Source organism: Enoplosus armatus, chromosome 2, assembly GCF_043641665.1.
Source record: "Enoplosus armatus isolate fEnoArm2 chromosome 2, fEnoArm2.hap1, whole genome shotgun sequence".
Lineage (NCBI taxonomy): Eukaryota > Metazoa > Chordata > Actinopteri > Centrarchiformes > Enoplosidae > Enoplosus > Enoplosus armatus.
In genome coordinates, this window is record NC_092181.1 from 28194118 (window position 1) to 28208022 (window position 13905).

At 46.7% G+C, this 13905-nt stretch overlaps 2 protein-coding genes across 2 annotated transcripts in view; both read right to left on the bottom strand.

The window, feature by feature from the left end:
* Positions 1–8661, bottom strand: part of LOC139294554 (phosphofurin acidic cluster sorting protein 1) — a 29293-nt gene extending 20632 nt beyond the window's left edge. Inside the window, exons 1-9 of the mRNA XM_070916473.1 lie at positions 8498–8661; positions 5088–5175; positions 4851–4940; positions 4512–4637; positions 3565–3727; positions 1908–1999; positions 934–1017; positions 634–693; positions 238–389 (exon numbers count right to left, since the gene is read on the bottom strand). Of these exons, the coding sequence (XP_070772574.1) occupies positions 238–389; positions 634–693; positions 934–1017; positions 1908–1999; positions 3565–3727; positions 4512–4637; positions 4851–4940; positions 5088–5175; positions 8498–8661 (1019 nt within the window). The remainder of the gene's footprint in view (positions 1–237; positions 390–633; positions 694–933; positions 1018–1907; positions 2000–3564; positions 3728–4511; positions 4638–4850; positions 4941–5087; positions 5176–8497) is intronic.
* Positions 8662–11926: 3265 nt separating this feature from the next.
* Positions 11927–12928, bottom strand: LOC139293228 (transmembrane protein 121-like). Its single transcript, XM_070915383.1, has one exon. It carries the CDS (start codon positions 12926–12928, stop codon positions 11927–11929), a length of 1002 nt encoding a protein of 333 aa, XP_070771484.1.
* Between the last annotated feature and the right edge of the window lie 977 nt (positions 12929–13905).

A 13905-nucleotide genomic window follows, 5' to 3' on the forward strand; every position in this document is an offset into this window, starting at 1 on the left:
TTGAACCTGGTTTTCTGAACTTCATTATCACTCAATCCATCTTTTCTGGGACTGTGACACAAGTGGACCTCAGAGACTTGTATCTGATCGAAACCATTGTAACACTCGTAACACTTGAGCCCTTCAGTATAATCATATGAGAGTATAATATATATTATAATAGTATAAGTATTCTCTTCAGAACACCAGAACATGAATGTGGACGTCTTTCTGTTTGTTGCCTGACTTCAGTCTGACCTGAGTTTGGGTTTGGGTGTGCTGAGGATGCTGTCGTTGTCATCCAGCTCTGGGCCACTGTCACTCAGGTTGTAAACCTCCAGACTGTCATAGAGGAGGTCCAGGTCTTCCTCAGCCTCCTGACTCTGACCCACCGGATCAGAGTCCAGAACCTGCAGGACACAAGCTGATCAACCTGAGGCAAGTTGGTCTGTACAACATTTTATATTTACCTTATTACCTTTATATTTTTACATGCTTGTTGTCTGTCAGATTATATTATATGTTAAAACAAATGCTGCACCATCAGACCACGGCAAATTCCTCGTAATGTTTGTTACTTGGCAATAAATAGTTTCTGATTCTTATTCTGAAGTGCTTGTAGACAGGGTGAGTTTGGAGGCGTTGAGTACAAACCTCATCGCTGACTTTGAATCTTTTCAGCAGAGCCACAAACTTCTGTTTGAAGTTCGGCTGCTGAACGACAGAAAAAACAGAGAAAGAGAAGAAAAGTGAGGTAAAGAAAGTTTGTACAGTTTCTTCATCCGATCGAACTGTGAGTAATATCATATCCTAAACTTTGCATTGTTATGATTATTATTTTTCATTGACACATTCAGTGCTCTTGTATCTACTGAGTGGACTCAACAACTACAAAATATATAATAACTAAGATATAACTGATGTTCTGACAGGTGTGTTCTGATTGGTCCTCACCTGCGTCAGGGAGGCTGTTCGGATCATTTTCCTGTAAGACTTCTTCGTCTTTCCCTGGATATCGTCATCATCATCATACATGTCCTGAGAAACAAAAAGAGGAAATGTTCTGGATGTGATTCTCAAAACGATTCAGTTTAACATGAAACAGAAAAGCTGCAGATTCTAACGTCTGACAAGCTGGAAACAGCAAACGTTTTTGCTGGTTTAGCCACATTAGCAGAGCGGCTATTGGTCGAACACTTTTAGAGGTTTAGAGTGAAATATCTCAATATTCAATTAGGTCCTCAGAGGATGAACCCTAAAGACTTTGATTTTCGTCTGACAGCGCCACCAACAGGTCCATCACTTCAGTTCATGACAGCTCTAAAACAGCCTCAGCTGTCCTTTGAGATTAATGCTAACATAGCTTGCTAATATGTTGTTGTTCTTAGCATGCATATGCTTAAAAAACGTAATAATACCAAAGACATGTGGAGTTAAGTGCTAAATGCTAACTGCTGCATGCTAACAAACGAACAAATGTTAGCATATAAATGTGCTAACATGGGTATGCTAACATATCAACATGTAAATATAAAATGTATCAAAGTGTCCTAAAAAGGCCACCATACAGAAGATAAACCCTTTGATTCAGGTCACAACATGAGCTGTCGTCTGGCGCCACCCACAGGACAAACTTCATATTGCTCCCTCTCTCATGGTAAAGAAATAGACAAGTCTGTCCAGCAGTTTAGACTTCTGGACTGTAATGAACATTACAGCCTGAGGGGGCGCTAGAGAGACTGAATCCATTTTTAATGAATCGACATTAATTAATAAGCTGACAGACTTTTCATTTAAATTGTAATAACAGTGACAATGGCTGCATTCCATTCACTTGTTCCAGGTGACCACCTAAATGGACCGGAGCCATCATCACTGTTATTAGTTCCACCTGTGCTGTGAGACAGGTGTGCTGAGCTGTCAGTCACCTGTGGTGGGACTGCGTCATCACTTCCTTCCTGTTCGGAGGAGAAGCTGTCGTCATCGTCCTCCCAGTAGTTCTCCAAGTCAGGAGAGCGATCTGTCCCACAAACACAGTCTGATCACCAAACTGTCCTCAACACCGGAGGCACACCGACAACTGTCTCCGCAACACTGACGGGTATTCAGCTAAAGGATGTCGGTCATCTGAAACATCTTTCTGTGTGTCCTTCTGGTGGTTTTGAGTCTCTTTGTGGTTGTTTTGTACGAGGAGGGATGAGGAGGGATAAGGAGGGACCAGGAGGGGTGAAGATGGATGAGGATGGACGAGGAGGGATAAGGAGGGACCAGGAGGGATAAGGAGGGACGAGGAGGGGTGAAGATGGATGAGGATGGACGAGGAGGGACCAGGAGGGACCAGGAGGGATGAGGAGGGATGAGGAGGGACCAGGAGGGATAAGGAGGGACGAGAAGGGGTGAAGATGGATGAGGATGGACGAGGAGGGATAAGGAGGGACCAGGAGGGATAAGGAGGGACGAGGAGGGGTGAGGAGGGACCAGGAGGGATGAGGAGGGATAAGGAGGGACCAGGAGGGACCAGGAGGGATAAGGAGGGACGAGGAGGGGTGAGGAGGGACCAGGAGGGATGAGGAGGGATGAGGAGGGATAAGGAGGGACCAGGAGGGACCAGGAGGGATAAGGAGGGACGAGGAGGGGTGAGGAGGGACCAGGAGGGATGAGGAGGGATGAGGAGGGACCAGGAGGGACGAGGAAGGGTGAGGAGGGACGAGGAGGGGTGAAGATGGATGAGGATGGACGAGGAGGGACCAGAAGGGACCAGGAGGGATAAGGAGGGACGAGGAGGGGTGAAGATGGATGAGGATGGACGAGGAGGGATGAGGAGGGACCAGGAGGGACCAGGATGGATGAGGAGGGACCAGAAGGGACCAGGAGGGATAAGGAGGGACAAGGAGGGGTGAGGAGGGACGAGGAGGAGTGAAGATGGATGAGGATGGATGAGGAGGGATGAGAAGGGACCAGGAGGGACCAGGAGGGATAAGGAGGGACGAGGAGGGGTGAGGAGGGACGAGGAGGGATGAGGAGGGACAAGGAGGGACCAGGAGGGACAAGGAAGGGTGAGGAGGGACCAGGAGGGACCAGGAGGGACAAGGAGGGATGAGGAGGGACGAGAAGGGGTGAAGATGGATGAGGATGGACGAGGAGGGATGAGGAAGAGCGAGGAGGGACAAGGAGGGACGTGGAGGGGTGAAGATGGATGAGGATGGACGAGGAGGGATGAGGAAGGGCGAGGAAGGGTGAGGAGGGACGAGGAGTGACCAGGAGGGATGAGGAGGGACCAGGAGGGATGAGGAGGGACGAGGAGGGGTGAGGAAGGGTGAGGAGGGACCAGGAGGGACGAGGAGGGGTGAGGAGGGACCAGGAGGGACCAGGAGGGATGAGGAGGGACCAGGAGGGACCAGGAGAGATGAGGAGGGACCAGGAGGGACCAGGAGGGACCAGGAGGGACGACAGAGGCTGTTTGTGAAAAAAATGTTCCTGTCAAGGAGCTCATGTGTACTTTGGTTCTGACCAATCAGGAGCCAGTATGTAATGAGCACCTGATGCTGTCAGACAGACAGAAGGTCAGCTTCACTGTTCTCCTACCCGAGGCCTTGGTCTTGTTGCCATGGTGACTGCTTGTGTCCTCCTGTTCGATTGGCTGGCTGGAGAGAGAATGGACGCTCAACTCCGCCGCACGCATCGAAGCATCCTTCAGGTTGCTATGGAGACCGAGGATGTGAGCTCCGTCTGTCGGATGCTGCATCACCTGGGACAGGACACACACACACACACACACACACACACACACACGTCCACCCACACACACACACACACACACACACAGACACACACACACGTCCACCCACACACACACACACACACACACACACCCACACACACACACGTCCACCCACACACACACACACACACACACACACACACACATACACACACACACACACACACGTCCACCCACACACACACACACACACACACACACAGACACACACACACACACACACACACAGAAGCGAGGCTGTCACTGAAGAGGAGTCATGTCACATATTGAAGATGAAGATACTCTGTGTCTCTGTTACACTTTGAATGAGTCTTGTTGAGAATGTTTTTACTGATTTCTGTGTGTGTGTGTGTGTGTGTGTGTGTGTGTATGTGTGTGTGTGTGTGTGCGTGTATGTGTGTGTGTGTGTGTGCGTGTATGTGTGTGTGTGTGTGTGTGTGTGTGTGTGTATGTGTGTGTGTGTGTGTGCGTGTATGTGTGTGTGTGTGTGTGTGTGTGCGTGTATGTGTGTGTGTGTGTGTGTGTGTGCGTGTATGTGTGTGTGTGTGTGTGTGTGTGCGTGTATGTGTGTGTGTGTGTGTGTGTGTGCTTTAACTGTCAGCACACCATCTGATCTTCATCTTGTATCTGTATTTGCTTCATGTGTCTCTGTTGTTTTGTCTTTTCACTTCCTGTCTACACAGGAAGTGGGAATGTGTTGCGCTGTGTAGACCTTGAAGCAGTAGTTCTGATTGGCTGTTAAAATGTGTACCTCGGCCATGTTGATGACTCCCACCGCGAGGGTTTTGTAGCCCAGGATGGTTCGGTTCTTGTACCTCTTCCTCCTCTGCAGCATCACATGCAGACGGTTCACGTCCCGCTTCAGGAAGTGAGGATACTGACAGACAGAGGGACGCACACGACTTCATGTCAGGGCAGAAATAACAGGTAAGAAGTGTGTGAAGTCCTCTTTAGTGAGTCATTCAAATCATTAGGACTCATCCTCTGGGGAGCAGGAATATCAAACTGATGAACTGACGAACTGAAGGATAAAGAGTCTGATGATTTGGATTTGGATTGTATGTGTGAAAGAAATGATGAAACATGTGACCTGCAGTGAGAAGGTGAGCTCCAGGTCTGTTTCCATCAGGCCGTCTGGAGGAAGAAGGTACTCGTTGGATCTCAAAGTCCGCTTAGAACCCTGAGAGACGGACATGAAGACGGATACAGGATCAGATCAGATCAATATTATCAATCAGATATCATGGATCAGGTCTTTGATGATCTGCAGCAGCAGTCCAGGTTCAGACTCAGGTAAGAGGTATTTCTGTAGCCATTGTTGTCTCACCTGGATCTTAACAGCGATGACGACGGAGCTGAGCTCTCTGTCCAGCTCCTTCAAAACCATCAGCCTCTTCAGAGTCAGACTGCACAACCTGGAGACATCGACAGGAAACAGGATCAAGTTGGAATCCGTTATCAGCGTATTCATACAAACACCCCAAAACCAGATACACAGAGACCCTGCTCCTGCAGCAGAAGTGGGTTCTTCTAGACTTTGTAAAAGGCCTGATGGTGAGAGTCACGACAACTGGTTACCAAAGGTCCCTGTCTGGACTCTTCTAATATTATCTGAGTCTTTTAATATTAAGTACCTGCCCACCAAATCCATCCAATATTTGTTTTTGTTGATTTATTTCTTCAGGAACATTTCAGTCAAATACAGTCACATTAGAAAAGATATTAAAATCAGTTGACCAGAAGAAATAATAATAATGAAGAGACGTGTCATCTGTTGTCGCCTCACATCTCTTTCAGTCTGCATGTCCTGCTCATATGTCGGAGGGGTGGGGGGCCTTCTACATGTCTGTGTCCAGGGCCCCGTTGGCTCGAAATCTTCCATGGGATTCGACCTCTGGGGACCATGAATGTATTGTACCAATATTTCACTGGATAAGTGAAAACTGTGAACTGCTGGTGGCGCTAGACAAAAAGTCTGGACCAACGTGGACTGACAGACACTGGCATCCCTCGAGCCGAAGCTCCTGGCGTGACTAAAGATACTGAAAAGTATTTAAAGCCAGATGTTCAAATGTTGAGATCTGAAGAAATAATTCCGATTGTCCTGAAGGGAAATCAAGGAACTGATGAGTCACTGTGTTTTAACCTTTTCCTCCCTGAACACCTTCAGAACCTCATCAGGCAGAGAGGAGGAAGTATTTAATACAGGTGAACCCAGTAGGAGCTGTAAATGTGAAACTGTTGACCTGCTCCTCCTGGGATCTCATTACTGGAGGATCATGCAGGGACTCGTCCTCCACACCACAGCCTCCTGTCTACACCAGCCGAGAGGAGCTAATACCTGCTAATACTTGCTAATACCTGCTAATACCTGCTAATACCTGCTCACCTGCACTGCGATTCAGATCTAATTTTCTGCAGCACGGAGAGAAATAGATGGCATCCCACTGCGAACGTGTGCTCATGTAAATTCTGACTTTATTCTGGAGTTTTCTGGATATTTTAACTTTACTTTAATATTGGGACTCTTTTCTTTAAATTACAGTGTGATCTCCGTAACTTTTCTCTAAAAATATTCAGCTTTTATTTTCAAAATCCGCCACAGTGGTGCTAATACTGTGTCTTCTATATGTTATATTTAATACATATTTAATAAGTGAGCTGGCTGTTTAGTTCGTCTAACTAGGATTTGTGGTGTTTTTATAGATTGACGTCTTCAGCAGGAACCAATGGGCTGTGAGCTGAGAGCCACAAACAGGAAGTCAGACAGGACTCAGAGGCGGACTGACATGTCCGACCTGATTTATTCTTCAGTATAAGAGAACGAGTAGAGCCTGTTGTCTTCATTCGGCTCAGATACAGAAAAGGAGAGGTCCTAAAATGGATCCATGAGGGACGCCACAAGACACAATGAACCGCCAACACTCTGATCCTGAATATCGTTAAATAATTATCATCATTCATCTTCACTAAATCAATAACTACTCAGATGAACGTGTCACTCTGCTGTAATCTTTGCTGTGAGAACCAACAGGTTTCTGTTTCCTGAGCGACCATTTAAGAGGATTATCTCTGATTGGTGAAGTTCGTTAACCCCGCATGGTCACACGGCTGCTAATCTGCCCGGAAACAGACCGGAGGAGGGATCAGCGAGGGAGAGCAAACTGATCAACGGTATCATTATTCCTCAATGACTCTCCTGTATTTGTGTCTTGTCTTGATTGGCTGCTGTAATGTGATGTCATCAGTGATGTCATGAGTCCACCCTCGTCTCTGTCGCTTCTGTTTCTGGTCTTAAGTCCATTACAGTGCAGCTGATCCAGGGTCAGTGGAGGTCAGGTCAGGGTCATCCAGCATTCCTAAGCATTCTGGGAGATGTAGTTGCCTTTATACAAACTCATCTCCAGCCAGGCTCGGCAACCTTTTCATCCACAACGAGAACCAACGTTTACCGAAGAATAAACAGAAAGTTGACAGATGTGAGGCGACGCAGAGCCACTTCTGTCTGTCTTTGATACAACATTCAGATTTAAAACGTTAATTACATCCTCTTGTTGTGTATTTCAGTTGTATGAAACTTGTCCTGAACTGAACAACTGAAAAGTTGTCTGCAGTTATTTGAGGTTTTTGCCACTTTGCTCGCGGAAAATCCTCGTAAGCGAAAGTTCAGTCATTCTTTATCATCATCTATTCTGGATTGTGAACATCTGTAATGAACACAGTCATTATTTAATTGTTTTGGTACTTTAGCTTCTTTTAGCTGATAGTTTTGGATTTGCAGCACACTTCCTGTCTGGTTCTGTTCACTTCCTGTTCAGTGAAGAGCTGACTTTCAAAATAATATGTGACTCCAGGACAGAACACTTGTTCTTTACCTGCCCCTCTTTAACATTTATAATTAAAGAAATGGTTTATAACACTAATGTACCTGTTAGTTATTGTTGATTTATTAAAACTTATTAAAACTCCACTCTCCATGACAATGAAGCTGATGAAGGCCATGAGATGCAGCTGAAAGATCCGGAGGAAGTCTAGTAAGAGGACCTTCAGTTCATTTCAATTTCTGTTTTGAAGGTTAAGAATGAACCTTAAACCTCAACATGTTTATATATATAACGTTTATATAAAACAGATAAATGATAATAACATAAATCAATGAGCATCAATGTACCCACATACTGAAGCTTCACAACATAAATGACCACAAAACATGTCACAACAACATTATAGTGAGTTATTATAAACCATTTATTAAGTGTTTTTAATACTACCGCTGATGCTGATATCAATATTTGGGAGTTTTAAAAATCTGTTCCCTCAGATTTGTTTTGGCTTTTTTATTTGTGGATGGAAACTGATGGAGACATTTACTGATCAGCTGACATGAACACTGGTATTGATTTGTATCAGTAATAAACTGATATCAGCTGATTTATCGTCAGTTAATATTCTGCATTTATAACGAGAACATGTGGAACATGTCGTGTTTATGTTGCTGTTGACTGGACGACAACATGGAGCATCAGATACAGTAGATCCAGATAGGCAACTAACTAATACGAATAATAATAATAATATAGTATCTCACACATTTCAGACCTCTCTCTCTCGCACACACACGGTGCAACAGAAATAAAGGGTTATTTGATTTCATGGAGCTCCCTGAACGGCGGGCAGCACCTCCCTCCTCTCACCGTGTTCAGGCGCTCCTCTCCAGCCGAACACTAATCCTCTTACCTGGGGACGCAGCTCGGAGAGGACCGGTCGATCTCCCAGGTGGCAAACAGGTTCATCGGCACCGGGACGCGACCGTCGGGCTCTCCGGTAGCACCGGCGGTGCTGTCCGGGTCCGGTGGAAGACCGCTCCCCCGGACTCCCGCTCTGTCCGCCGCCGCAGCCATCGTCGCCTCTACCGGGCGGCAGGTCGCTGTGATGCCGGCAGGGAGTGAGCGGGGCGGGGCTGAGGGCTGCATGAGACGAGACGAGGAGGAACCAAAAGTCAGTCCGGTCAGTACAGACGGGAGCACAGGACGGTGGAGCAGGGCGGGAAAACATCTGGAGATCACATCTACTCTCTTACTGAACAGTGTAGAGGTACTTGTACTTCACTTGAGTATTTTCATGTTCTGTTCTCCCAGAGAGAAATACTTCACTTCTTTTGACTGATCAATAATCAACTGATCATCACTGACAGACAGACAGGCAGACAGACAGGCAGGCAGACAGGCAGGCAGGCAGACAGGCAGACAGGCAGGCAGGCAGACAGGCTGGCAGACAGGCATATAGAAAGACAGACGGACAGACAGACAGGCAGGCAGACAGACAGACAGACAGAGAGACAGGCAGGCAGGCAGACAGGCAGGCAGACAGGCAGACAGGCAGACAGGCTGGCAGACAGAAAGACAGACAGGCAGGCAGGCAGACAGGCTGGCAGACAGGCATATAGAAAGACAGACGGACAGACAGACAGGCAGGCAGACAGACAGACAGACAGAGAGACAGGCAGGCAGGCAGACAGACAGGCAGGCAGGCAGACAGGCAGACAGGCTGGCAGACAGGCAGGCAGACAGGCTGGCAGACAGGCAGATAGAAAGACAGACGGACAGACAGACAGGCAGGCAGACAGACAGACAGACAGAGAGACAGGCAGACAGGCAGGCAGGCAGACAGACAGAGAGACAGGCAGACAGGCAGAAAGACAGAGAGACAGGCAGACAGACTGACAGACAGACAGGCAGGCAGACAGAAAGACAGACGGACAGAGAGAAAGAGAGACAGGCAGGCAGGCAGACAGACAGACAGGCAGGCAGACAGAAAGACAGACGGACAGACAGACAGACGGAAAGACAGACTGACAGACAGACAGGCAGACAGAAAGACAGACAGGCAGACAGACAGGCAGACAGACGGAAAGACAGGCAGGCAGACAGACAGACAGGCAGACAGACAGACTGACAGACAGACAGACAGGCAGGCAGACAGGCAGGCAGGCAGGCAGGCAGACAGACAGACAGGCAGGCAGACAGAATGACAGACAGACTTGTTTCCTTGACGTCCTTCAGAAGACTGATTTTAATGCCTCACGTGTTCTCACGCTGCCATCTTGTGGTCAGTCTGCTGCACTGCAGCCTCCTCTGACGACACAGCAGATACTGAGACTTCTTCTCCCCTCACTTCCTGTCGTCCCTCTGCTGTCCTTGAAATACTTTAAAAAATAAACAAATCTTTCCTTCTGTGAAAATGAAACAGAATATTAGATATTTTATACTTGTTTCTCTCAACCGTTCTGGAAAGACATAGTCCTACTTATCTTTAGCAGTAAATAAATCTTGATTCTTGATCTTGAAATAAATTAAATTGATCTTTATTCATTATTAAAACTGATGTGAAAGCACCTCAAATATATCCTTTCCATCCTTATTATTATAGTTGTAGATATGGGGAGAGATTTCTAATTCAGTTCAGAGCCAATAATGTAATAACAAGACTGATAACCATAATTCTAGACAGAATTTGTTCGCGCTTTGTTTAATTTATTAAACTTTATTTTATTATAATTGTTTTATTATTATAATTGTGTAAATTGCAATATATCAAATGTATACAATATATATTTATACAAATGTACCTTCACCCCATTCTCAGTATGGTAAAAGTGTAAAAATGACAAATTGTGGGTTGTCGTGGGTTACGTGCTGTAATATTTCTTGGCTGGGAGCAGTAAACTTCCTGGAGTCTCTGCTGGTTGCCTGGCAACTGCTCAGAGTCAAGAAACATTCCAGTACATAACCCCTGTAAAACAGCACATTGTCGTTTTGACACTTGATTAAAATGAAGAAATATGTTAATCTGTGAACTGTAGAGCTGCTGGCTGTAGCTTCAGATCTGCTGCACAGACATGAGAGTTGTATCAATGTGAACATCTGATGCTGAAAACATATTTCCCAAAGTTAAGAGAGGGAGATTTGGAGAAACTGCTTCTTACAAGGGATTCATTCAGGCACTTGAAGCCTGAGAGGATGAAATGAGGCCTTGAAGCTGTTTCTGTTGAGTCTCCTGATCATATTTGTTCTCCATTAACAGGATTTCTTTGAGAACTATTGGAAATGTAGTTCTTGGATGGATGTGAGGAGCTCAAACACAGATGGACTTTGAAATGAGTTTGGGTTATTCATCAGTGTTAAGTGATGGAGGTGATTTGAATACAGTGTGTTTTGAAATATTTAATTAAATTGAAAGAAAACAGAATTTGTTTACTTGTATTGAAAAATGGATATTAAACCTTTTTACCCATTTATGGGTTCATTTGTCAGAGGATGTTGTGAAAGGCTGACTGTCATGTTATATTCTGTATTTGTGGTATACAAGGAAACAGGAAACAACAACACCAGACACCCCGATGAATAAAGCAGAGTGGTGTTCTGGAGAAGAGGAACCTGTAAACACAGTGCAGAGGAAGGTACGAGGGAAAGCACCACAGAATGAACTAATATCGACTCTGAGGCCTAATCCTCTATGAGATCAGTCCTGTTGCAATCTGGCAGACAGGAAGTGGAATCTTGTCTGACATAAAGGAGGTGTGTGATGGGGCAGTGAAGTGTTCACAGTATGATGAGAGAAGCTGCTGAACTGAATGTGGACGTGAAGTCCAGAAACACTTCATGGACCGTCAGGAATGGCCGATCTGACACCAAATCCACAACAGTAATTACATGCTGAGTCCTTAAACATTAATGACGCAGTGAAGAGGGCAGAGCTGCACGCACAGTGAAGATGACAGTTGTCTGGACACCCCCCCACCACCCCCCCACCCCGGCTCTTCTGTAATTCAAACACCTATTATTGATTTGGATGCTTATATTTCTCAGGATTTTTACTTGTTTTCAGCCCCACCTTTACGTTGTTTAACTTTGTTGTTCAAGTAAAGTCAGTAACAGTAAAATAGTCTTAAAAGATGTTTCCATTTGTGTCACGGCCCACTGGGAAACCTCCCAGAACTCCTGATGGCTCCTCCGCTCGTGGACCAGGACCTAACCAGCAAAAAGTCACATAAGAAATATTAGAAATTTCCCGAGAAGTTCTCATTGTGATCCTGTAAATGGTTCCTGACCCGTTTGGGATTGTGGAGGGTTGTTTGGTTTCCTCCTGCCTTTATCTTGTCCTCGCTCATGTTTGCTGACATCTGTCATCACTCTCCTTCTCCTCCTCCAGTACGGTGGTGAAGTCCTCGATCACGACTCTGGGCAGCACCACCGGCTGGGTGTTGGATATCTGAAAATCACCCAGAGAGTTCTTCTGCATCTCAGCTCCTCGATCTGCTGGAGGAGAAGCCAGCTGATGTTTTCTGTACTGCACCAGACTGCAGCTCTTCACGACTATAGCGATCACGTTCTTGCCCATCATGATCCCAGACACTCGGATGTCCCCGTAAATCAGCAGGTTTCCGCCGCGAATCAGCAGGGTGATGATGTTGATGGTGGCTAGACTGAGGATGGGATAGAGCATCATTTTGTGTGGGACGATGTTCACACCCTGCATGCTGATCTCACTCAGGGAGACACATGGCAGCACCAGCAGGAGGATGTAGCAGTAGAAGAACATCAGTCCCTCCACCCACAGGGGGAGCCCTTCCCCCTGGAGCTCCCACAGGTTGGCCTGAACGTCCACAACATCCAGCAGGTCCACGACCACCCAGAAGAGACGACTCCTTATCTCCTCTCTTTTCTTATGCGGCCGTAAGTATTCCAAATGATCTATCGCTGCCAGTGTTACGAACACGATGGGCATGCAGACTGACAACAGCAACGTAAGAGCCCTCCTGGACACGCCCGCGTCCGTCGTCTCTGCATCTACATTCATGCCCTGAGACTTGTAGTTCTGATACACAAAGAAGACCTTGATCTCCAGGATGAAGATGTAGAAGAACCAGAGGATCATGGCGTAGCCTCGCCTGGCTGTGTGCACCTCCGACCCGACCCAGACGCCAACGTATCGCAGCACGATGAGGAAACAGGCGTCGCCTGCCAGCACGGTGACGCACACGCCGATTCTCCTGGGACCTGGATTCTGCTCCACCAGGTAGGCATCCATCAGCGCCAGGCTGGACACGATGAGGACGGCCGTCAGGCAGACATGGGGCTTGTTAGCAACAGGTCGCGGGGGAGCCATAGCTGATCTGGACACACAGATCAGGTTTTTAACCAGGCGATGAAACAGGAGAGGTGACCAGGGTGGAACCGACACCACAGTGCTGAAGTCTGTTCAGCTGCAGTTCCTCTAACGGCCACTAGATGCTGCTCCTAGAAAACTCAACATATCTTTTCCTTCAATAGTTACAGTCTCAAAGCCGTCAGTGTTTCAGAGTTTTGACGGGTGTTTGTTGGATTGACTTCCTCGTCCGAGTCCCAGTTGTAATTTTCCGATTTCAGTGACTGACAAAGCAGGGAAACTATGGACCACGTCAGACTCTACGTCCATGTCTTTCTACGGTCAGTTTCCACATCGGACGGTCCTGAAACTTGCTCTGCATCACTGGTGTTGAACTCGATCGATAATCCTACTGCGGATCTGAAGATTATCATGCAACATATCCTCGTACTCTCATGAGTCTGTGTGCAATAACTTCAGATATCTACGCAGCCTTTTTATCCCAGTTCAACAAATCCACCTCTGGGTTGAAGTCCAGCTTTGTGGCGTCTTGGAGCTGCTGTGCGAGAAAAGTTTGTCTTGTAAAGTTTTTTCAGAATGAGTTTCAACAAAACTGTGTTCAGAAACGCAGATGAATCAAAGAGGAAACGAGGAGAAGAAGAGAGCATATCATCGACTCCACAGCTGAGAAATCACTGTCTCCTGTTGGTGTCGATCCGTCCACAGCAGCAAACAGGAAGCTGGAACACCGTCAAACTCCGAGTCTGCAGAGAGACGACGTCTCGCTTCACAGCTGCAGGAGTTTATATCCAACGCTCTCTCTCTCTCTCTCTCTCTCTCTCTCTGTCTCTCTCTCTCTCTCTCTCTTTCTGTCTCTCTCTCTTTCTGTCTCTCTCTCTGTCTCTCTCTCTCATTAAACCAGGGTCACATGCACAACGAGGAGAAAACAGGAAGTTAGCTTAAAAAAAGAAATGAGTCAGAAGGTTTTTTTCAAGCAG